This window comes from Diadema setosum, chromosome 3 (assembly GCF_964275005.1).
Source record: "Diadema setosum chromosome 3, eeDiaSeto1, whole genome shotgun sequence".
Classification (NCBI taxonomy): Eukaryota; Metazoa; Echinodermata; class Echinoidea; order Diadematoida; family Diadematidae; genus Diadema; species Diadema setosum.
In genome coordinates, this window is record NC_092687.1 from 12754754 (window position 1) to 12781051 (window position 26298).

Sequence of the window (26298 nt, forward strand, 5' to 3'; positions counted from 1 at the left end):
GACGGAAATTAAAAAAAGAAACTATACAGAATACGAAGAGCATAAGTACTATGCATGGTTTAAGGCACTTTTGGCATCAGACAATAGCGAGCGGTAGATCTGCGACGCGAACGCTAAGACGAATTCAAGGCAAAACAAATACAAAAACAAAAACAAAAACAAAAACAAAAACAAAAAAGCCTGTTGACTTTCCTGGGACATTACCGAGACGTTCTGTAGCCTGATATCGAGCCGGAACTGTTACAGCTTCCCTTTCATGATCCAGTGCAGTTACATACGTAATGAAGAGTAAAATCGCACAACGGGCTAAGCGCCCTCTTTAGACACTTTGAAGTAAGTCCATCATCAGACAGAGCAAGATATTGTAAATTCCTTCTGGTGATAACAAACTTCTTACATAACAAGATACATTCTTCAATGACGTTATGTTTAACACATCTAAAATTGTGTTACTTCGCTAGTTACTTCCTGTTTCCTGCAACATTCATCCTAAATTCCCTTTAACTTGATGAGAATAGAGTTAATTCGTTTTGCAATTAAACTCTCCACATTTTACAGTAGTCGGCAAATATTTGCACTTCAGACATACGTCAATCTATGGTGCTGGACCTTGATCGCTAACCTGTAATAACTCTGTTTTGTTCACAAAACAGTCCCCTCATGTTCAACCATGTCCGGCATCGCACGAAGATGCTTTTTAAAGGGATCGTACAGTTATGGTTGAGACCTAATTTCAGGTTTGTAACATTTTTTTGGTGAGATGATGAGAAACCACTTATAAAATGTGAAAGAGCATGTAGTTCTATGAGGAATTCAACGTTTATTTGATGAAAATTGGTTTTGAAATGGCTGAGATATCAAAAAACAGCAATTCTAATACAGTGTGGGACCCACACTTTATTACGATCGCTTTATTTTACTTTGTTTTTGGATGTTTCAGTCATTCAAAACCCGATTTTCGTCAAATAAACTTTGAATTCCTCTTAAAATGGTATGTTCTGTACTATATCATAAGTGTTTTCTTGGTATCTCGCAAAAAGTTAAAAGCCAAATTCTCATCTCCACCAAAACTGTACCATCCCTTTAAACCTTTGACGTTGTTCGCTGAAAGAAAAGTCCTGGTGCACGGATGGACGTCACTCGCAGCTTCCTGTATGAAGGCGTATAATATAAGAAGTTCTTTCAGAATCTCAGCTAAAATCAAACAAGTTGATCGCTGCTGCATGGAACGAACTACTAACTACTTTTAAACTCCAGGCAAGTGTGTGCTAATCTCCTATGTGCATCATCAGTTCCGCACAATCCTTTCTATTCTACAAAAATTTTGGACATTGTCAATTTCTTTTTCGTTTTCTTTTTCATTTCTTTTCTTCTTCTTTTTTTTTTTTGCTCAATGCTGGTATGCATTTTTTCTCTCCTTCGTCAGCTTCTTTTAATCAGCAACTTCATGAGTTAAAAAAAAGACCACTATCCAAAAAAAAAAAAGTGAAAAAGCTGTTGTTTCTTGTTTTCATATTATATTCTTATCGGAGACACAATTTGGGCGTGCCTCGTGGTTTGTTTGTTTCAGGGCAGTCTGTCGATTGGCTGTAGCAACGCGTTGGCTCCCAGTGCGCCGCGTCCATCGGGTGGCTTGCAGTGTTCTATCATGTCCTCACTTTGCCCGTGCCGCCGAACAAACTTCGAATCATGACAACCTGGATCAAAGCGGTCAGAAGCATGACCACCGTGTTGACCACTGACCAGAAGCTGACCCGCTCGAAGTTGCGCTCGGCCAGATAGCGGTCGCGGAACTCGATGTTGCGCCACTGACGCTGGTGCTGCTGAGACTTCCGGAGGTTGTCACTGACGATGTCCAGAGAAGTCTAGGGAAAGAAACAAGACGTGAACTTGTACTTTAAACTTTGAACTTTTTAAACTTTCCATTTTTTTTTTCTGTCGGTCTGCTGGGTGAAACAAGACGAGACTTTGGACAATGCTAACTGAGAAATCAGTTATTGTTGAATGTCCCTATGATGAACTGTGAAATTGAACTTTGAAGTTTAACTTTACTAATCGTCCGTTGAGAATGATAAGGGCGTTAAGTTGCCACAAAACCCATAGTGTTCAAGACAACTTAACGCCCTTCTCATTCTCAACAGACCCCTGTCTACCCCTGACGAGGCGTGAGATCCCATCAATATGAGAAAGTTTTACAAAAGAACAACATACACAAGAGTGAATATACAATTTATAAACAAGAGTGAATAAAACAAAAACAGAACTAAGGAAAGCAAGACCAGATGGCAGTTCTTCGTTATATTTTCTGAGAATTGTGTTGCAATGGTGTGCTCTTGGATTGTTTAGGGATTGCTCTACTCTTAGCAGGATTGATGCATCAAATACTTTGTGTGGAATTCTTGTCTCTTCAATAAAAATGTTGCAAAACCTGAGCTGTCATTAAAAAAAAAAAAAAAAAAAAAAGCAGAAGACACAAAACACATACGAACTAGAAAATAAGCTCATTTCGTCACATCGTAAAATTTTACTACCTCATCAATGCGCTTGTTTTTTATACATTCCTGTATTTGAGCAGATTAAGCCAACAAAAAAAAAAACACACAAAACAAACAAAAACATGGCATCACCTGAACAGATCTTTTATTTTCCTTGTTATTTCATGGTGATATTATTGATGTAAAAAACAAAATGTGTCATTCTTGTCTTTTCTAGATCTGCTGCGATCACGCTACAATTGTATTTACCTCCGGGTTTAATGACAAAAAAAAAAGAAGAAGAAAGAAATGAAGTGTGTTGTATGATATAAAAGGCTAGAAAGACACAAATTGTGTTATGACTGCAGCGATGACAACAGAAGTTACGTTCAGACAGTGATTCTTAACTTCAGGCCAAGCTAACTTCGAGGACAAGCTTGAAGTCAAGTACGGTGCGGCAAGTTTCACGTTTTTTTTTGTTTGTTTTTTTTTTCGTATCTTATTTTTTCTTTAATTGACAAATGAGAACATCAGTTTCATCACCAAAATTGCCGACTTCATGACGAAAGAGACCATGCGACACTTGGCGCCCCATAAGAGTTTATCCTCGAAGTTACAGCATGTATTAAGGATCACTGTCTGAACGTACTAAAGTATGAGTTGTGAAGTGGGCACACACTATTTTGGTTATAGCAGTCAATCACGTTATGTAATCCATCACCAAAATAATGCCACAGATATCAAGGCTCATAACACTGCACACCCTGGTAATCTAGCTGAAAATGATGTATGCGAGATACAGAGGTCAACAATTTGATACTTTATCCACAGTCATGGGCAAAGTTCATGTCATATATACTTTTCTCATATTCATCTGTCATTATTCACAAATCACTTCCCACTTGCCTATTGTGCCTACGCAATGGTTTTCTCCATTTTTTTTTTTTTTTTTTTTTGGGGGGGGGGGGGGTTCTTCTCTCTCTCTCTCTCTCTCCCTCTCTCTCTCTCTTTATGGGGAGGGGGGTCAGGGGAGGACTAGTTACAAACTATTAAAAGCCTAAGCTAAAAGCTTGAAATCTTGGGAAAAAATTAGAAAGAAGTCAGGAGAGTCCTGCGGGGACTTTTATCAGAATTCAAAGCAGCAAAGTGGAAAGCGCACAGAAATGCGGTTTCACACACATCTTGAAGTGGCTTTCACGTACAGAGTGAAAAATCATAAGAAACTGATTAAGAATGTCGCATTAAAATAAGACTCAGAATAAAACCGGTGTTGTGCACAAGCGCGGGACAGCTGTTTCTATTGTTCAACCCGGGAAGCTGTGTCGGCTCGAACGTTCACATCGCAAATTCAAAGTTCGATATAGTAACGGACCTGCACTGTTACTATCCATTTTCATCAGGACAGCTTTATACACAGGCATGGCTGCTGCTGTGCAGTTTCCAAATTCAGGAGTAGCCCGCCCTCTCGGGGTAGACAGAGAGGATGATAAGAAGGCTGCACGACTAATGTGCACGGTTTAGCAAGCGCGCCATCATTATACAACCAGGGATATGGGTGGGGAAACTCATTGGGGGGGGGGGGGGGTATTTTTGCTGTGTTGAATGCCTCTTACCAGGTAAAATTTATTCTTGAACCGGGAAGGGGGGGGGGGGGATTCTATATTGCTATTACTCTTCAAGGAGACACAAAAATATGTTTGGTTTTGTTTTTATTCTTTCACTGATATACCGTTGACCTTCATTGGATGAGAAACTTTACAGCAAATGTAGAGAAGATTACTAAAATTACTCTTTCGCAAAAAAACATGCAAAATTTTAATTTGTATCACGTCCTTCAATCATTGCACCTGTTTTTATGAAAGATCTGCAATTCCGCTTGTTCTGTTTTACGGAGTATTTTACCTAAGTCAACTTGAACTAGGCGTCGTACCGCACTCCAAAAAACAGCTCAAAAAGAAAATGATATGTGCTCCAAATTAAGTGGTCACTTGAATTTTCATTTCCTTCCACTTCCCTGCAGCCAAGAGTTAAATAATAATAATAATAATAATGAATGATGATAGAAAAATAAAAATATCCCTTGTAATCCTCAGTTACAAGAAAATAAAAACATAAGAAAGGCTTAAAAAAAAGTCCCTTTTCATTGATTGACCCCTACCATGTGACCAGCACGGTGAAATAATGGATCCACGTGCGCATAAATTTACCTACACATCACGCGATAGAAGTGGAACAGTCTCAATGGCACTGCAAACAAAGTTGATCTACCCCACTGATCTCTAATCCTCATACCAGGACTGAGGTCGTATAGAGATCAGTGATCTATGTATACACACACACACGGCACGAAAGAGGATGGAACAGTTCACACTACAGAGGTCAAAGATCATACCATGATATCCTTTAGTGAGGGATGATGGGAAGGATGACAAGGTTACAAAATGTAAGTACAGCTGTACGTGGCATAAGCAGGCAATGCACATCATTGAGATCTAATGTTTGATGATACTGTTTTATGGATTTTTCCCCCACACAGCAGTGAGCTGTCTAGTTGCAATCTAGTTGGTTTTTTTTTTTTTTTGGTTTTTTTTTTGGTTTTTTTTTTTGGTTTTTTTTTTGGTTTTTTTTTTTTTTTTTGGGGGGGGGGAGGGTTTCTCCTTTCTGACTGCATTCCAATTTGAATGTCCCTGAGAAGCATTAATTTCACAAGATAACCAATCAATAGCTCCAAATCACTTGAAAGGATGGAATGTTAAGAGTTCAAGACTGTGGTCCTACTGTATGAGGTTAAATCTTTTTCTACCTTATTTTACCATGCATTATACACTTAACAATTAATTTGCATCCACTGTACATGTTGTTGGTTTTTTATTAACTTTAATATCAAACATGGTTGCTAGATGTTTTTATACCTGAGTCACTATAGATATTATGAGTGTTACAAATGTAAACAACTAAACCAGAGATAAACATAACACAAATTGATATCTAAAACCGACATGTGTAAAAGAGAGAGCATTGCCTTATTTCCCGAAACTAATGTGTGTGTGTGTGTGTGTCTGAAGTGTGTGTGTGTGTGTTCAAAGAAAGTGGAATGTTCTTTGTCTTATTTTCTTTTTTACATGTTTTTGTTTTGTATTGTTTTTCCTTACATGTTTTTGTTTTGTTTTGTTTTTCCGTTTGTCTGTCTGAGGGAAGACTGGGGGAAAGACTAATGCATGATACAGATTAAGACCAAGGGCAATTACACACAAACAGACAAGTAAACAAACCAATGTGATTATATCATGATTGTATAATGCAAACATTGCAAGAGAATGTTGTACAGTGCACTCCCATTATAACAAACACGATTATAATGAAATTCCAGTTACAACGAAATAAAAATTCAGGCCCCAACATTATCTTCCCTCTGTTGATTTATTTGTTTACATTTTCGGTAATAACGAAATGTCGATACAACAAAAGAAAACTGCCGGTCCCGAGGACTTCGTTATAATGGGAGTCCACTGTATATAGGACCAGGAAACACACACAAAAAGAGAATGATCTATAGAAACAAAAGCAAGTGGCACATGTGCAAAGGCTTGGCCATTTTTTCTGCTACCCGTGTGGAGTATGATTATGACAGCATACATGGATTCATCACTTTGCAAACTAATGATTTGTATGCAAGTACCCTCATATCATGCATGTGTCCGAAAATGGTGCGGTAGTACTCTTCGCTGACTTTTTGTCTCATGTCTTCCCCAGCATTTTGCTGAACAGTGAAAGAAGGAAGGGAAAAAAAAAGGACAAACACTTAGTAGAGAAGACAATGGGGGAAAAGGAAGAGCGAGGAAGAGAGAAAAATAGAAGAGAATGAGTGAAAGATAGAGAGAAGGAAAGTGTCATGGTATATCTATGCACTTTGACTGTGAGTTTTGAAAACATGAATCTCTGATTGGGCTACAAAGGGTGTGCTAACCTTGTTACAAACACTGTATGTGTCAGTATTCTGAGGTCTGAAAAAGACCATACACTGCAAATTATACAAGAACTAGAAATGTCGCTTTGGCGACTGGTATGCCTCCGCCATAATGCATGATTTTCCCAATAGGTCTAGATAGTACATGTGGACACTGTGTGATTACATTTTCACAAAATTGGCAAAATATTGGAATGACAAGTCTGTCACAAATGTGTTGAATGTTCACCTTCCTTGACGTAGGTTTAATTGGATGAATAGGAGAGCATGTATCTAGGGATTTAAGGACTTTAACTTGACTTTGACCCACACATACATTTAGGCATTGAGTAATTTTTAAGATACAGGTGTGGAGAAAAAGTGCAATTTCTGAATTGAATAGTAAATTGTTACCATTTTCATCTGGCCCTTGACCCTAAAATTCATAAGATAATTACTTTCAGGTACAACCAGAACATGCATAATATGTACTAAGTTTCAAGGTAACTTGAGCCACTTCCGAGATATGGAGGAAAAAGTTAGTTCAGCACTTTCACTTGATCTCTGACCTTTTGACCTTTGAGGCAAAAAGAGAAAAACAAACTTTCCAGAGAATTTCTATTAGGTTACACACGCATACACCAAGTGTAAAAAAATAACCCTGCTGGCATTGCATAAATATGAGGGTAATAGTAAAATTTTGAAGTCTTGCACTTGACCTTTGACCCCTGACCTTTGACCCCATGAACCCTACATTCTCTAGATAATCACTTCCAGTCAGTACATGTATATACTATGTTCCATGAAGATACCTTGAACAATTTTCCAAGGTATGGAGAAAAAAAAAAGAAGTTTTAATATTTTTACTTGACCTTTTGACCTTTGACCTTTGACCTCATGACCCAAACTTTCACCAGAGAATCTTAATTGGGTAATACATGTATACACTAAGTTTCAAGAAAATATCTTCAGGCATTCAATAGATATGGTGGAAATAGTGAAATTTTATGTATTTGACCCTGACCTTTTGACCTTTGACCTTTGACCTCATGACCCAAACTTTCACCATAGAATCTTAATTGGGTAATACATGTATACACTAAGTTTCAAGAAAATATCTTCAGGCATTCAATAGATATGGTGGAAATAGTGAAATTTTATGCATTTGACCCTGACCTTTTGACCTTTGACCTCATGACCCAAACTTTCACCAGAGAATCTTAATTGGGTAATACATGTATACACTAAGTTTCAAGAAAATATCTTCAGGCACTCAATAGATATGGTGGAAATAGTGAAATTTTATGTATTTGACCTTTTGACCTTTGACCTTGAGCATGTGCACCCAAAAGTTGATAGGCACAACTTCACCCCCTAATACACAAACATGCCAAGTTTCATTAGGATACCTCAACAGGTTTCAATAGTTACCTTGTCCACAAAATTCATTATGGACGGACGGACGGAAGGACGGACGGACAACCCGAAAACATAATGCCTCCGGCACCACTTCGTGGCGGAGGCATAAAAAAAAATTCCATTCATGAAACCAAAAGTGTTTTCAACAGAAAATAATGGGAAAATAAAGAATGCAACATAAGTTAAGTTGGCATCACAGGATTACATGGGGGCAATTCCATAAATTTGTCAACCAGGGGGTCAATTTTTCAAAATGAAATTATCAGCACAAATTATATATCATTTTGATGGGAATTGTTTAAACTGTTCAAAAATGTAAATTAGAAATGCACTTAACCAAGGTCAAGGTCACAGGAGTGATTTCAATGAAGCCATTTAACAACTGCTCTGGAACCACTTTTATAATCCACTATTTCATTTGATATTTTTTGTGAAGGAAAAGAAAACTTTTCAACTCACTACATCATTAAATATGAAGGTAATGAATCACTTTTTCCATATCCATAGGGTAGAGAATGTGAAAGTGACAATTTATGTTGTCTTCTTTACTCTTATTTTATGCATTATTTCAATGTACGTCCGAAACAAAAAAACACCTTTTTTTAATCTTACATAAAAACTTGAATGCTAGTAAACTACAAAATCTCAGTGCAAAGCAAGTTTTTGTTGCTTTTCAAATGTGTAACTTTAGAATTTTGCAATTATCTCTAATTAATGAAAAAATATGTGTTCGGACGTACACTTTTTTATGTACGTCCGAAACAACTTTTATGTACATCCGAAACACTTTTCATGTTGACTTCTTACTGTGCTCTGGAACCCATTGAAAACAATCCTATTGAGCTTAAATGTTTAAGGAATACATTTCTGTGTCTAATCCTCTTGTATAAGTAGGTTTATAATTAATATTCAATAGAATTTTAATTATTTATTAAATAAACAAATTCTGTCCATGTATGTGTGCACACAAACAAGTTAGGCTGAACGGAAAGCGTGGTTTGAAGTTGATACTGTGGAATGTATGAAAACCACCAACAGTAGGGAATGGTCATATATTAAAATTCTGAGAGAACATTGTTTAGGCAATGTGTCTTTCCAAGGACAGATATTGATTACTTGCTTACTTGTGGGACATAGAGCAGAGAAGGTGGCTTGTTGTATGAAATACCCTCCTATTTTGGCCAAGACTGAGTATTTCAGCTTCTTATCACCTTGCGTTCACATTGCAATACTACAATGTACTGTTTCCTACCATTTTTGTCAGGTGGTGTTTACAATCCTAATCTTGTAACTTAAAGTTATCATCTGCATCTTCATGCATTTTGATTACAGATTAATGGACACACAGCCTGCAATTTAGACAGCAATATACATCGTTACGACCTAAGACCTCATAGACATACAATGTTCAATTCACTTCGGTTAGTTCCTAAACCTTTTGTCAATTTTCTTGACAAAGCTATGATGTATATCCTGTCTTCTTTCAAAATCGGTTTCATGGTCTACTGTATCTATGTCATATCATATTTTTTTAATTTAATGATTTAATTCAGTGCTGCACACTGGCACTGGTCCGATGGTCTCCAGGACAAGTAAAAATTACTGTCGGACCAGTAATTTTTTAAAGGAATGAACCAGTAAAAGATGGAAAAAACTGGGTACCTACTGGTCTGACAGACCAGTCCGACCAGTAGAAAAAATGGGTTAGTGTGCAGCCCTGTCTAATTTGTGATTTACCTTCATGCGCTTTAACCATTCATTTGAAAATTACAGACTGATGTTGCTGCCGAAGGAGTACTGGAGCAGGTCATGCCATAAAAATGGTTATTATAGTGTTAGTGATTTGTAATAATAAGTATTTCAGAGTGAATAAGATTTTTCCATGAAATAAATTATGCAACAAAAGTACACTGCATAGAGCCCATTGTTTAGCAGGTACTCAATAACATTTCACTCAATCTAATATTCTACATAAAAAACAACATCAAAAGGCCTTTGATTACCAGAATATTCCAAGCCTAATGCAAAACTGTCCCATATGTTACTTTCTTCATACATTTTGTACATTACCATGCGTGTTTCTGTGAGCTTGTTCGTAATGTTTAAATTACACTGAATGTTGTGTATACATAAATCACTCATAAATTGAATGTGACCATGCAATTTTTGCTTTGCTCTTTTCAGAGAGTCTTGAGAACAGAGTAAAAATTCATGTAAAATGTTCTGGTCCAATACATGTACTTACTGTTGAATCAACATAAAGTAATCAGCAAATGGTTTCTTTTGATTATTTTTTTCCATATTTGTAAAGGTCGTTGTTTACTAACTGCAATATGCTTTAATATAGACTAGGGTTTAATTCTAATACATGTATTGGCAAAACAGGCCTATTTTTTTACTCTTATTTCCCATTTCAGATGGCAAAATCAAATAGCTTTGACTTGCCCATGAACAATATCCATTGTGTTAGGATTACTCTACTGTTGTCTGTAAAAAATGTATTGTTTTGCCACCATGGTATACATAGTACATGTAACAGATATCTAGTCAGTATGTTACAAACAGTTATTGGCTACTTCATGTAAATCTTTTGATTTTCCACAAATTTTATTTTTCTTTCTGTTTGTAAATAAATGCATCTGGTACAGTACTTCGTTGACCGTACATTATTTTGTACCTTTATCACATTGTGAAAAAAATAAAAATAAACAGAAATATAATGTGTCTATAGTTAATATAGTAATTGGTTACCTACAGATTGCAACACATGTGTTTCTGTTGCTCTGGCCAGTAAGTTTTTAGGCTGTATTTTGTGTTATAATCACAAAGTTTGATATTAGAATTCTGGTTCTGTAATACAAGTACACATTATATACATGATGTACTTATCATGCCTGAATATTGTTACATGTATTAAGGCAGCTGATAATGCACAGACCCTATGTATACAGTATTTTTCATGTTCTGAAGAGGTTTTATTCATTTACACTGGTAATGCTGACATGATAGACAAGTGCTATCATCTGAGAAGGGCCTAAGATGAATAATAGTTATGTAACAATTTTTTTTTTGTATTTATTATAAGTGTTGTTGAGGGTGTACATAGTGTACGTCCGAAACGGCGGTCGTGTACGTCCGAAACTGTACGTCCGAAACAAAAAACAAACATAATAATTACCATGTTAATTGTTTAAATTGCTAATTCTTTTTACATTTCTACATCATTCCACATCTACTTTAACTGATATAATGTGAATTTTTAGAAAAATATTGCATACTTCACAGAACTTTGTGACTGAACTTATGAAGTCAGAAAATTCACTTTTTCTGTGTACGTCCGAACACATGCTATTTTTTAATCATTCCAAGGTCACTGAGGTCTTGACATAATTTTTTCATAGTTAATTGTTTTCTACTAACCACTTGTCATATCATGGCCAGAAAAAAGTTTCATATTCTCAATCTTTGTATGTTTGGCAGCTTATTAATGTGTTCAAAATGTACGTCCGAATTTATGGAATTGCCCATGGGGGAGGGAGAGGGGACACAGTTCTCCACGACTTGATATACTGCTATCTTTGATTTTCACCTTTCCTATTAAAGTGACCCTATCTTTCTTTGGCAATGAATTTTCTCTAAGTATGTTTTATGTGTCATGTACACATCCCATAAAACTATGTATCAAAATGATATGGCAAAACAAAAACTAAATAAATAAGCAAAGAGATACAATGTCACAATAGTTCTAAAAAAATCATATTATGCATGTGTGTAAGTACATTTGTCTGTGTAGATAAACATGCAAACACATTTTTTCTCATTATTTATTTCATTATTGTCACTCCTTAATTACTTATTCTTTTGTAAATGACAGTCAATCCCTTCAAGACAGTGGAATCGTGAGCAGAGAATAAGATACAGCAAAACTAAGTGCACAATGAAAATGTTACGGAAAAGTATGATTTTTTTCTTTTTTTTATCAACAGAGAATACAAAATTAGTTTTAAGGCCATTCCATGTATGGTGAGGCAAAGCAAATGTACAGAAGGGATAGGATAGTTTCTAATGGGTTGTTTTACACAGGTTGGGCGATGATAGAAAGGGTGAGCCCCCACCCCAGCATGAATATTTCTGTTCCAAGATTTTTCCACTGAGTAACGAATACTCTCTTAATTTCTAGGATTTATTTTTAAGTCCTAAGGATTTATTTCTTTAAGTCCTAGCGGACTGTAGATACGGACAGAACCTTAGGACTTAAAAGTAAGTCTTAGCTAGGATTTAAAAATTTAAGTCTATGTTCGACTTAAATTTCAAGTCTATAGGATTTATTTTTTAAGTCTTATTAGATTACATTTAAATCTTTCTTAGACTTGTTTTTAGAATAAATCCAGCTTGGATTTAAACGACAAAAGACTTATTTTAAGCCTTCCTTGGATTTATTTCAAATAAATCCATCATGGATTTAAAATCAGACTACTGAAAATGACAGCCAGTTGATGCACTTTCTTCACATGTAAAGGTCTATTTATTTTAACAAAATCAAACTGATGCATTTTTCACAAACATCGATAAGTTACAAAATATAGAGATGATTGTCATACACATGTAGGCTCCAGAAAAAATGAAATACGACATGATGAAAACAGAGCATATTTTGCAATAGTATCAGATGGTCACATCTTCACATTCATGTTACTGATGCTTTTTTCACTGTGTTCTGTAAACAAGTTACTAGACGACTGGAACCTTCATTGCCAAATAGATTACTTTTTTCACGTTTTTTTTAAAATCTTGCAAGATGACTCCATACGACTCGATTCACTTTCATTTTATGTATTTCTTTCCCTGGTGAGCATCGTTAAGTCGTAAGATGGAAACTATGAACAAATATAAGATTATATCATAATGAATTCTAATAACTTAAATTTTAGAAATGATGCTGTGTAATAAACAATACAGCCTCCATTAAGTTGACGTTTAGATTTACACGATTTGTACGTCCCATGCATGCAATTTAAAGAATTATTTTTTGGAATGATGCATAGTATAAATTTAATCAAGAGGGAAGTAAAGGCCAAAATTAGTGTAATCAAGAGAAGAAATTTCCCTACACAGAATGGTGTAAAGACTATGAAAATCAGCTACGAAATAAGGAAGATATGCCTCTTTTCAATTTCACACATTTCCAGAAAACAGATCTTGTCCAGTCTTTATGAACGTCCAAATGAGGGAATTGATGATGTCATTCCTTCAAAATATTTTTACACTTTTCACCTGCATGTATTTGCATATTCATGTTTTCTGAAAACGTGTTACATTTCCTTATTTCTTACCAGACTTTCCTAATTTTTCCACTATTCCATAGAGAAAATTTACAATTGAATCCAAACTGTATTACATACAACAGTAGGGAGCAAGATCTATGTAAACTCTGAAGTAAATTCACCTTAAAACATTAAGAAGCTCAAATAACAATTAACATTCTAAACTTACTTCTAAAATTCCTTGAATATCGATTGTCTGAAATGGATTTACATAAGTACATTTCCATACTGCATTTTGGTAGTCAAAATGTTTGACAAAAGAATATACAAATTCCTGCTTAATCTATTGATATTTAAGAATCCATCTCAACTGATGACAGGGAACCATCTCAAGAGACTGTTCAAGTGAGATGGACCACTAGTTTCTTAATTACTTTGATGTCATATCTCGTAACAAAGCACTATGTTGAAGTGATGCAATCTGAATTTTTAACTAGAATTATCACTCATTGTGATTAATATACCCCCACCCACAACTGAGGGAATTAGCTCAACCAGGATTATTTTTTCTTACTTTTTAATAAAGAAAAAAATTACCATGGCAATGCACTGTTCCACCTCTCAAATCAAGTGCTCAAAAACTGAGTGAGCAAGATAAATAAACTGACGATTTCTATGGTTTTTAATTTTACTAAAAATTGTGTAACCATGGCAACACAATGTTGGACATAAAAAAAAAATGAAGTTTGCACAACTAAAGGCCCTATATCATAGCCGTCATATGTGCCAAATTTCAAGCTAAATGCTAAAAGGGTGAGGGGTTTAGTTGAATTCACATTACTGTATCATTTTCATGCAAAATATACTGTTACCATGGCAACACATTTTCCACACTGACAAAAGATTTTTTGCACATCTAGGTAATGCAGAGGTAACATGTGCCAAATTTGAAGCCAAAATGCTCTGATGTTTGTATGATTTTCATTGAAAATGCACCGTTACTATGGCAACACATTGTTTAACAATGATGAAATATGAAGTTTGCATATTTCTGAACTACAATGGTTGCATGTGCCAAATTTCAAGCCAAATGCTCAAAGACTGAGGGAGTTACCTGAATCCAAAATATTTTTGTACGATTTTCATTCAAACTATGTTGTTACCATGGCAACACAATGATCAACAATGACAAAAGGTTCAGTTTGCACATCTACGTACCATAGTGGTCAGGTGTGCCAAATTTTAAGCTAAATGCTCAAAGACTGAGGTTGTTACATGAATCCACAATATCTTTGTATGCATTTTAGTGAAAAGATGCTGTTACTATGGCAACGCATTGTTCACCATTGATGAAAGATTAAGTTTGCACATCTATATGCTAAAGTTGTTGCATGTGCCAAATGTCAAGCCAATTACTCAAAGAGTGAGGGAGTTAACTGAATCCACAATATTTTTGTATGATTTTCATTCAAAATATGCCGTTACCATGGCAACACATTGATCGACACTTACGAAAGAATACGTTTACACATCTACATACCACAGTGGTCTGTTGTGCCAAATTTCTAGCTAAATGCTCGAAGACTAAAGGAAGTGAGCTGAATCCACAATATTTTTGTATGTTTTTTTGGTTTAAAAAAAGCTGTTACCATGGCAAAGCATTGCTCACCACATTGTTTCCATATCTATATACCATAGTGGTCATGTGTGCCAAATTTCAAGTCAAATGCTCTAAATTTGTTTAAGGTGCCCACCTGCGCTGAATCTATCCTTCCTCGTGGGTTCAAGCACATACTTTGGCTGGAAAACCAAAGTTTATTTCTTTATAAATAGAGAGTTTCATATTAAAGTGTTTAGCCACAACGTCATAATGAAAATAGCAACAAATCAGCGCTCAATAAATGTGATGGACAATGGCTCAACAACACTGTGGGAGTGATGAAAATTAAGTAATCTTTGAATAATTACAAAAGTGTTCAGGGGAACTTAAAACTTTCTTCTTTCAATTTAAATCAATGCGGATCTGGCATTACTTTTTTTTCATCATCAACCAGACATAATATACAGAAAACAAGCCAAAGATGAACAATAAATAAATTGAAACTGGACGTGTATAAAAACTTGAAATATTGTTTAAATGTTCACGTAGCAATGCAAATGCAAAAGTGAGGCACACACATACATGATAGTACCTCTAAAGGTAACATTGCGGCATGAACTTTCCTTATTGTGTTATTTTCATTTAAAAATGCACACACAAAAAAAAAAATTACAAGGAAACTTTACTACAACCAGGGCATGACAGATATGCTTCTTGTGTGCATGGATTTGTAGCTCAATATAAATGGAAAAGTGAGGCACACATAACATAACTCAATATCCATGAGTCAAACATTATGCATGATAGTATCTTCAAAGGAAATATTGCAGCATTTTACCTGTGTTACTTTGATTTAAGAATTCACCGAAAATTAAGAAAACTTTGCTGCACATCAGGGCAAGTCAGATATGCTTCTTGTGTGCATGAGTTTGTGGCACAATGTCGGAAAATCTTACTAGCATCATACACTGACGTGTTCTTGAAGTTCGTGGCTAATGCCCAGAACGAAGCCCTCACTTGGGATTGTAGTAGTACATGAATATGCCGCCACAAAATCAAAGAATGCTTCAAGCACCCAAGCATATTTGACGATGAAGACACAGTGGGCTTTAAAGAGTCTGTCAAATTCTTGCTTCTGGTCATCTCCAGCCTGGACTTAGTATGGTCTCGTCCAGGATGAGAAAATACTGGATGTACGTCTAGTCACTCCATTATCTGACTAAGCAGGGCTGGCTGAAGGTGGCATCTTTAGCATCACTGAACTTCGCGCTTCTCGCTCGTGATGTATACGTTTCGCGCGGATCAACTTGGCGTTTCCCGTTTGCTAGGGCTTTCAGGTGGGAGAATCTCCAGATCAGAAGATGCTTGGGGCTGGGGTTGGAGTCTCTGCATCAGCAATGCCATGAACATTGGTTCCTACCTGAAAAGAGATTAAACATGTATAGCACTACTGATATTTCGAACTAAATTTCACTTGAATCGTTTGAGCAAATGACAAAGACTACAATTATTATCAAATAAACTTTGCATTACATAGAGGGAAGTTAAGTTCTCAGTGAGAGGGCACTCTGGAGGGAAAAAATATTAAAATATAATTTTACATATTGATCTTAAATACAATATTCATCACATAACTTTTAGTTTGTGATGTACAAGTAAATATTTCTGATATATTTCAGAACATATTATTTTAAAACATTTTGTCTCATCTGGTAAACCTCAAAGCCTTGAAAAAAATTCCCAGAAATCAGATTACTTTTTGCCATCATTGGGGTGGGGCCTACTTGATATTTACATGTTCCAGACTCATAAGATATTTGATATACATATTATTACAAATCAATAGAAGTGAGCATGCATTTCTAATCCGTAATTTAATGAATTTAAAAGAAAACTGTCAAAACACGGTAGATACCCCTACACAATACTCATTGCTGAATGTTCTAAAGTTTGTTTGAGAAGAATCGCTTCAAAAACACTGATATATCAGAGAAGAAAACTTTGCATTTCTCACGACAGCATGAGAAATTCAGATTTTTAAATTCCACCTGTTACTGAGTATACTTGCAGATTCTACACGAGTCTTGCTTTGTAAGATACGAAGCTAAAATATTCTTCTCTAAACATGAGCTGGTACTTAAAAGCCCAATGAAACATGCATATTGATAATTCTCAAAATTGGAAGCTCAATGATTTGATCATAAACTGATTTCAAGTCTATAAACATTAAGCATATACTGTACTTACAGGCACATAGTCATTCTGCACCAGGTACTGCTGGGCATCCCTCGGGAGCATGAGAGGTCCTCTCCCTTTCTTGTACATGGGAATGTTGGGTCTGTGAAGCATCGCTGCAAGTAGTGACATTCCACAAAATTCCTATAGAATGGAACACAATACAAAATATTTTTTTTTTCAACTTTAAGTATTTCACACATTCTCTTTAACATATTAGATATGACGTATTGTATAAGCTCTGACAATCCCTAACATTCGGTTTTCGACTTATTATCAATATCAGTCTATGAAGAGCAAACTCGTACACATTCACTTTCCTGAAAGGTGTAATAGCAATGAAGCATAAACAAATGAGTAAGTTTTACTCTTACACTTTGGACAGAAATTGTTCCAGTAATTATAATCAATGCCACAAGATCTATGAGGATTGGCGGAAGGACTTACTGTCTCCATCCATGTCTTCACATCTTCTTACGATGTCTTGCAACTAAGGGTAGTTTCGCTTGGCAAGTGCAAGATTCTATTGACGTAAAATGGCCCCCATCTGTTCACCATCTCCTGCACTTTTCTCGGTACAACTGGGCAAAGTCCGCATTGATCTGAAAATAAACACAAAAACTGTGAAATATCAGTGATAAGGAAGTTGAAAATGAAGAACAGAAACGCTTGACAAAAAAAAAGGAAGAAAACAAATATGCTTCGGGGGTATAAACGGTCGCCATAGCCACATTTTTAGATTTTTATGTAATTAATTATTTCTTATTGGTCTCAAGGGTTGTATTTCATGCTGGAGGAAAAAATGAGACCGATATCTCTGATTTTGTTTCAGATGTTATCGTTAAAATCAATTTTTAGAAATACCAGGGATGTCTTGCATATCTAAACACCAAGAAGGGATAGTCCTGACAGAGTACTTCTTGGAGTACAAATTATACAAATAACAGGTAATTTGCATTCCCTTTATCTTAAAAAATATCAAAAGTAAAAAATAAAAAAAAAGGCCTCATATATTGTAAAACTTCACTACATTCTCTCACTGGTGTATGTGATGCTTAAAGCATACATCTCGGCCAGAAGTGTAGATCTGTAGAATTTTTAAGTCTAGATCCTTCTACTCAAACACAGATCACCACATTGATTATGCTACAAAGAGAAAGACTGGAGTAGAATATCTTTATCCAGGTGCGAAATCTTGTTCCATTGCATGAGTTAATCCCATACATTATTTGTTTCATACAACGCCTTCAACAATAACACTAAGAGACGTACTAGTTCAAGAAAGAGTCTTGAATTCAGTGCAGAAATGGCAACCATAAGGCCTAGGTGTCCAGGCCTACTACTGAGTGGTAGTAATAGTAGTAGAAGTATTTTCATGGAATGCAAATCAGTAGCACAATCACATGTACGCAGCCGAGTGCAAGTAGCATTGAAGTTGATTATTCCAGTAAAATGAGTGACATGATGCACGCTTGATAGTAAGAGTGTTGAGTGCACACGCCAAAGGTAATTGTTTATTGTGACATCAGACTCAGTAGACCTAGTCATGCAATGGAACAGAAACTGTTTATTAATTGTAGACCCCCTATTTTAATATGGGAGTCAATGGAAATTGGTGATGTCAGCCAATATGGCCCATGCGATAGAAGTTTTTACAGTTCAGAGCTTGACGCCACTGCACTGGCATTGCAACATTGGCGCCCTAAACCCTGGGGCGCTCATCACATAGCCTCAGGGGGCTTCGTGTTTGGGCTGGTCGCAGTTCTATTTTATTAGTGCCCATAGGGTCTACGTACTATTGGTGGCCTATAAACCCAACATTAAAAATAAAACCCATCTAACAGCATATGCCCTACATTTTATCACAGCATAGGGCATGATAAGGCCTAGAACTGTGCCTTTCTACGTAGAAATTGATAAATTAAACCTTACAAGAGTGTAGGAAGGGGTGAACTGACACTAACTTGTTACTGTTACTCAGTCAGTGTTAGACGACAGTTGAGTTAGGCCTACGCTACAGTAGCCTGTCGTTATGCCCATAGCTTTACCTTTCAGTCAAGACACCAACATCGTAAATCATTTAGGTCTATAGGTAGAATGGGCTCTTTATAAGAGTCCCTGTTACACTTGTACTTGCAGTTTCACCGAGATAGAGCCCCCACAATACTAGTATATCCGTTAGCCTACATGTAACTTGCTACAATGTTTGGATAGACACATTAGCCATGAACAGCTAACGTTAGCACTGGCGCTTTCAAAGGGATGGACAGCGCTGTATACAGCGGCAAGGCTCAAACTCGCCAAAAATGTAGGGCGGTTAGTGCACATCTTAACATCTTTTATCTTTGGTTACTGAGTCCCAGAGTTATCAAACACATTCTTAAGCATTCATACAGTAATATGCTCACCTTTAAGCAACTTGGTCAAGCTTCCGTCAGATCATGCCCTCAAAAAACTCCGGCCTGCATGACTTCTGCCTTCAAGACCAACTCAACTGTTCGAGTCAATAGCGTTTGTTTGCAAATGGTCGATGGTATAGTAGACGTCGACTGTGCACTGAATGTACAATATGTGTGTGTATGACTACGCTATCGCTAGCATCGCATGAAGCAAAGTGACGGCCAGCGCCAATTCCGGTTTTAGGCGGTTCAAGATAGCGCATGACGTCATTTACAAGTCATCTGATTGGCTGAAAGTTTAAGTCTTTGTTAGATTTAGATTGCGAACAGCTTCGACACTCAACTTTTAATCGAAGCCACCTAAAATAAGTCTTAAAGACTTAAAATATTTTAAGTCGTAAGAAAGATTTAAAATTTAAGTCCTAGAAATTAAGAGAGTACAAAAGTTGAGCACGACGCATATCAAGTCTGTAAACGCGGGACACTTTCCGCCCTGAGGAAATCATTTGCAAAAATTCCCGCAACTGCAGGTAAATTGCCTAGAAATCAAAATGTGTGATAGGTCTTTTGTTCTCAAACATGAAAGGTGAGCGTGTGCGTGTTTAAAGAAAGTTTTGAAGATTGCGTACAGGAAGTCTGAACACTAGAAAGTTTTGAAGATTGCATACAGGAAGTCTGAACACTCGGAACCGAAACTTTGCAAAATTTGCCGTGTGATCAGTCCACACCTGCTTTTTGCAGGCGGTGTCTCCAAAGAATGTGATCACTGGGATGTAGTATGTGTATGCATTGTAACATCACAATGTTTAGCTGTCTGACTGGCCGCAGTATGTTCTTTGTTAGGCATATGTGCACCAGTAACAAGGAGATTTTACAGGCCTGGGGAGTGTAAAATCTCTTTCACCAATGATCGTACCTTCATGAAATTGAATGGACAAGCACACTTCAAGAAGAGTCCTTAATGTCAAACTTCAAGAAGTTTTGCCCAGGTGTAACTGTAGCTTTAGAGGAAAAAAGATTGAAATGAACACATGATGTATCAAAGCCTCCACTAGATACGAACCTGAATTTCTTCCAGACGTATTTCCAGATCTTCATCTGCAGCCACCACTCCGTCCATCCATTTGGGTACGTCTACTCCATCGTCGTCCTCATAGTCGAGTGCCAGATCAAAGTAGACGACCTGTGTGAGTGGTGGGGGGAGGGGGGATGGGAGAGGGTCAGTCAGAGGCACAGAGAAAAAGACCCGAATGCAGAGAACCACTGACACAGAAACATGTGTCTCAAAGGTATCATATCACAGACATCTCAGTATCGCATTTGTTGAGTGCATTATACATGGATAACTTTTGAATACCCAGTACATGGACATGATAGTTTAGCAGCATCTGCACTTTGAGATGATGGTGTGAGATGTAAAGTGCTGTGAAACAACTTGTAGTTGTTTTTGTTTTTTTGTTTTTTTTTGTAAGAGCGCTGTACAAATGTAACAATTACATTGTATTGTACCACATTGTATCATATTGCACTGTATTGTATTGTATTGTATTGTAACACAGCCATTCTCTATGAACACACACTGTATAACGTCTAGTATCAATCAAGTTGAGAAATCAGACCAAAAAAAAAAAAAATGCAGCCAATTGCTTCCTTGGTCTACAAAATAAATGGAACTACATGTACAAAGATGTACATAGCACAGTGAGTTATAGCATATCACTTTAGTAACATACTGCAACATTTTATTTAAAAAAAAGTTTTGAGTGTGAAAGATGGGGTCATGAGAGTGGAAAAACTATAGTACATTATTGATCATTTTGTGGTTTGTAGGCAATTATAACTACCCCTTTCACACATAAACATTCAGCAACAGGTGCATCTATTGATTTTTGCAAAAAAAAAAAAAAAAAAAAGTTACTCTTGATGAGTCATCAATAAAATACTCAAACTGACTGTAACCAGGAGATATCCACTGAGTTGTAGGGGTTGAATGCGAATTCAAATCATTGTCACATTTGCAGTATGTATGATGCCTGATTAACCCGTTGAGGACGAGTCCCGAGTATACTCGGGCAGGTGTCTATGGGAAATGCGTGTTGTAGCAAAATCAAACCGTCCTAAACGGGTTAACATCCCAAGTGTTAGAATATGCCCAGCATCTACTTTCGTTGTGTGTGTGCCCGAGTCAACTTTGCAAGTTCATTGACTATTTCAAATGGAGGAGCTTTTCAGACCAGAGATTAAAATATTCTTTCCAAGTTTTTAAACCCTTCTGTGCCAAGGATTTTACACAGCGTGTACAACAATTTCATTATGAGGAGGTATACATTTCATGCCACTTGATGCTCAAAGCACACAAAAAATACAGATGGAAGCAATGGATACACTACAGGTACACTGTAAATGCTGAACAACAGACTCATGTGTTATACCGTATGATCAGCTGCAGATCCATTTACTTTGTATGACACAAATAACTGGAAATTACTTGTCAACACAAAATTGGACAGGTGTTTATTTAGTAGCAACTTAGACTCCTCGAACAGGAACTTTTTGTTTCAAGATAACACACACACAATAGTGCCGAGCCTACTGAATGAATTAACTACACATACAAATCAATATGAAAGAGATCTGGTTTAAAAGAGGGAGAGACAGAGAGACAGAGAAAGAGAGAGAGAGAGAGTACAAAACAGGATATTTCACACTTTTAAAATGACTGTTAAATATGGTAGTGCGATTAGACTTCTAGCCAGCAGGTTTGATAGAATTAAGCATAGCCTTAGGATAAATTGTACATGCAGAAGTGAACGCCCGACAATACATGGGAAAGGCCCAGCTGTTCCCTTTGCCTCGTCACCCATCCCCCTGGGCAAACATCCCGGCTGCCACGGAGCACTATTGACTCTTTATTCTCGGCAAAGATTAAGAGACTGCAGCAAACAAAGATTAAGCAAACAGAATCATTGCTGAACATCTGGAAGCTACTTCAGCAACTAACAGTGATTTCTACAGTCACTGCTTACTGACATGCACTACTGGTCCATATTTCTAATGCATGTCCATAAAAGTACTTGATTATTCTATCTCATGATATTTACTACTTTTGCTGGTCTGCATTTCTCAGCCTTTCACAGTATTGCCATGGTTTGTATTGTTATGAACAATCCTTGATTCAAAGTTACTTTTTGTATCTTGAAATAATTGTTATAAGTTTTGTATTTTGTTGCAGGACCCCAAGAGTAATCATGTATAAACCACAAATGGGTCTTTCCTGGGTAAAGAATGGTAAAATAGATAATACATTAAATCATTAAATAAATAAATAAATAGAAAGACAGATAAATGAATATATCTAAATAAACTTTCTGGTGACACTTCTCTGATGGCCTGTTCAGACAATCAAAATCTTCCAATCTGAAATGTTGGTATCCAAAAGGAGAAATGTAGCGGCCTGCTACAATAGGAAACATTTACAATCCATACCAATTAGGCCACCAAATGATTAAACGTGTTGGGCAACCAGACTTCCACACACGTTTTCATTTTGGAGGTCCAATCGAGCAACTCATGGGTTGTTATCTTTCCTTTGTTGCGGACCGCTCCAGTTCTTTTCGGGAAACCAACATTTCAGATGGAAAGATGTTAGCAGGCAGATTGGGAGACCTGAGAAAAGAGTTAGTGTCCAGCCCTGACAGCATGTACACGTCTCGGGAGTATTTCACAATTAAAAGCGAAGTCAATCTTAAAATTTTTGATTAATTTGAAATTATGGAATGCCACTGGTTTCCCTGTTCAGTTCATCAGCCTTTCAGCATCCACTTCAAATTGCTATTGATATTTACAAAGGAAATAAATACATTCTTTGCCATTTTTTAAGTATAATCTAGCTGCATGAATGATTAAAAAAAAGTCTTTAAAATTTTCATTTTCATATGGAAATCAAAACAACACTGAAGACACATCTAGCATACTCTAATTTTAAGCTGATTGTAGGTTTTTAAGTTTTTAAGTTAACCCATTGAGGACAGGTTGATTTTGCTACATGTACAACAAGCATTTTCCATAGAAACCTGCCCAAGTATACTCAAGACTCATCCCTAAACAGACTAAGTTTCTTTGTGAAATACCCTCCTGGTAGAACAGCATACAGGGCCTACTGAGTGGACTGAGTGCATTTCTTGGAGAAAGCGATGAAATGGCTTACTTTATCTGACATTCTGCTGAAAGAGTTGTCAAAGCAAAAGAGGTAGTCTCCCGTTTCTTGGAGATGAAATCTGGAGAAATCAATGAACAAACAACAAATATTTTACTGGACAACATCAAAAATATGAAAACAAAAAACACAGACAAAATATAAAGAAAGATGACTGCTTTACTATAGAGCAATCATTCAGTTTGTGTCATACCTTCTGAAAGAAGGTTTTCCTGACTGTTCACAACACAAGTGTCAACTGTGCAAAAGTTTGTCATGATGCTGCACAGTAAAATGCAGACAATTCCATACATTGCAAAACTCTATATTCTTAAGTTAATTCTTATGCAACAAAAGACATTTGGTATGGAACTTCCATTCTGTCACTCAAGCATAAAAAAAAAACTGTACTAAATACAAAGTATGTAAAGAAAAATTACTTGAAAAGAAAAAAAAAAGAAAAGAAAAGAACATAATTCCTGGTTGAAACCTGTTTGCAAGGAATCTATGAAAGGGAACCTGCTATCCCCTCAATAGCCTATATCAAAACTTGATTGAAATCATTCTGTCAATGCTTACGAATATATTCCGTCTGGTTTTCTTGCTTCTGTTGCCAGGGCTTTATTTGTTGGCGACCGCAAAATGAAATTGATATCCAAATCTCCGCCTTCGAGCACCTGAAATAGAGTTCAAAAAGAAAGAAAACAGCATTGTTATGAGAAACAGACCACAGACAAGAAAATGATGTGCCACAAATCAAAGACAGCGCGAATTCATTAAAAAATGGCACAGAAAATAGTGTCACTTTGAGCAATGAATCTGACTTCATGTAAGATAAAGAAGATCTAACTAAACTAATAGTCTATCAATTTGGACAGAATCACAGACTACTGTAATCTAAACATGATATATTCGCGGCATGAATTTTTCGTGAATTGGAGCCGACGGCCTTTTTTTGTGGCATGAAATTTTCGCAAATTGCCACTGGCGTTCAATGCATAGTGTAGATAAGAAATTTCGCGTGCATTCTAATTTCGCAAATCTTGGCGCTCGCAAAATTCACGAAATTGAAATGCATGCGAACATTCCATGTTTTACAGTATGCGTAAGACTCGGTTGTGCAGTATTAAAGTTCACACACTATAGCGCCGCAGGCTTCACTACTGTCTCATTCTTCTCCACAAAATAAAGGACAAGGTAGCCATCAACACAGACCATCCCCTGACACCCATGGCCATGAGCTACACAAACACAAGAAATTATCATCCATAATAAGCATAAATTCAAATTTATTCCTGCATGGTAACCCCAGGGGCTCAAGTCCTTGTGCACAGTTATTACACCAAAATGCTTCGCGTTTGGGCTGGTCGCAGTTACCCACACGGTAAATATTTACAGTACATTTTCTAGAGAATCTACATACATTTAGAGTCTACACTGTAAATTACAGCTATTAATGTTATTACCAGTATCTGTATAGGCCCTAGTTGTCTAGGCCTACTGTACTAGGAGATCAGTGTAAATTTAGATCTAGGGGCTACAAACACAACAAATCCTGTTGAAATAACTAGTAGAATGTTGACTTGCATTAGGCCCTATTAATCAGAAATATCTTCATCTCCTAATGATTTACCTTCTTCTTTTATTCTAAACTCTAAGCCGTCAATCGTCACTGATTACGAAGATATCATCGACCCTAACACTAACACAGATTACAATACAAGCTATGCCATGGGCATGGCTATATGGATGCTTTTAGTTGGGTCACCCCATTTCCGTTTCTATAAGTACCCTATATTCTGTCAATTCATGCTAATATATTACTGTAATATCATGTGTCAATATGTAAACAACAATGTAATGTAAAATGGAAATGAAACGAATAAATTCAAATTCAAATTCAATTCAAATTCATGCAATTGTAACGCCCCTTTTACCAACATTGAATCCAATATATCGGACTGATAAAAAACAAACATTCACCTGGAACTCGAATTCCAAATTGAAATCTTCCTTCATTGCTTGATGAAAACATTCCCTCTTGCCTGGTGGCACGACGACCGTCATGTCATGCATGATCCCTGATGAAATTTCGATTAAAATGGCGGTGATAAAGTAACTGAAAAATAGTCGTAAATGATCCATTTTGGAAGAGTTTCTGGGTGAGTTTCTGTAGCAGGAAGTCCACCGCGCCGGTCCGGTATGTGTGTGTGTGTGTGTGTCTGTATACTATCTGTGTTGTGTGTACGCGTTGTCCAATGAAGAAGCAACACAACACACATGCTGGTTCTGTGGCCTTCTTACAGTCGTTTTACCCAGTTCGACTAGCCGACTGCATGAAAAATGCAACGATGTTATGGTTCTGCGTGGTGGCGATTTCATTAATATTTTACATTATTTATTTACTCTTTTTTTTTTTTGGATTTGCTGCTGTTCGAAACAGTGATACAATCATTGTTGATTCTTTAGTAGCATTGTATTTTCGATGGTTTCTTATTTTCTTTACAATGAACAACAACTTGTATCGTGATACGGTCCGTGCTAAGTATCAGTGATTGATTGTTAAAAGGTGGAGGAAAATATGTAGGCCTATCTGTTCTTCTATATTCAATGATTGTGATTGCATTCGCTGTTTCTGGCTCAGAATTTCCAAAGCTTTTGAATTGATATAAAAAGACATAATATCAATTATGATTTTTTTTTTTTTTTTTTTTTTTTTTTTAACTGCCAAAAGATTTTGTGGACATTTTGGTTTCTCAGGGTAAT

At 36.4% G+C, this 26298-nt stretch overlaps 1 protein-coding gene and 1 long non-coding RNA gene across 2 annotated transcripts; both read right to left on the reverse strand.

Moving 5' to 3' along the window:
• Positions 1-1480: 1480 nt before the first annotated feature.
• LOC140247042 (transmembrane emp24 domain-containing protein 5-like) lies at positions 1481-26077 on the reverse strand. The gene is made up of 5 exons (XM_072326336.1): positions 25516-26077; positions 24112-24209; positions 23545-23614; positions 20401-20520; positions 1481-1865 (listed from the first exon to the last, which is right to left on the reverse strand). Exons 1-5 carry the CDS (start codon positions 25675-25677, stop codon positions 1647-1649), a joined length of 669 nt encoding a protein of 222 aa, XP_072182437.1. The 5' UTR covers positions 25678-26077; the 3' UTR covers positions 1481-1646.
• Positions 17038-19471, reverse strand: LOC140247041 (uncharacterized). Its single transcript, XR_011902585.1, has 3 exons — positions 19347-19471; positions 17386-17540; positions 17038-17082 (listed from the first exon to the last, which is right to left on the reverse strand). It is a non-coding gene; the product is annotated as an uncharacterized lncRNA (long non-coding RNA).
• Positions 26078-26298: the final 221 nt, after the last annotated feature.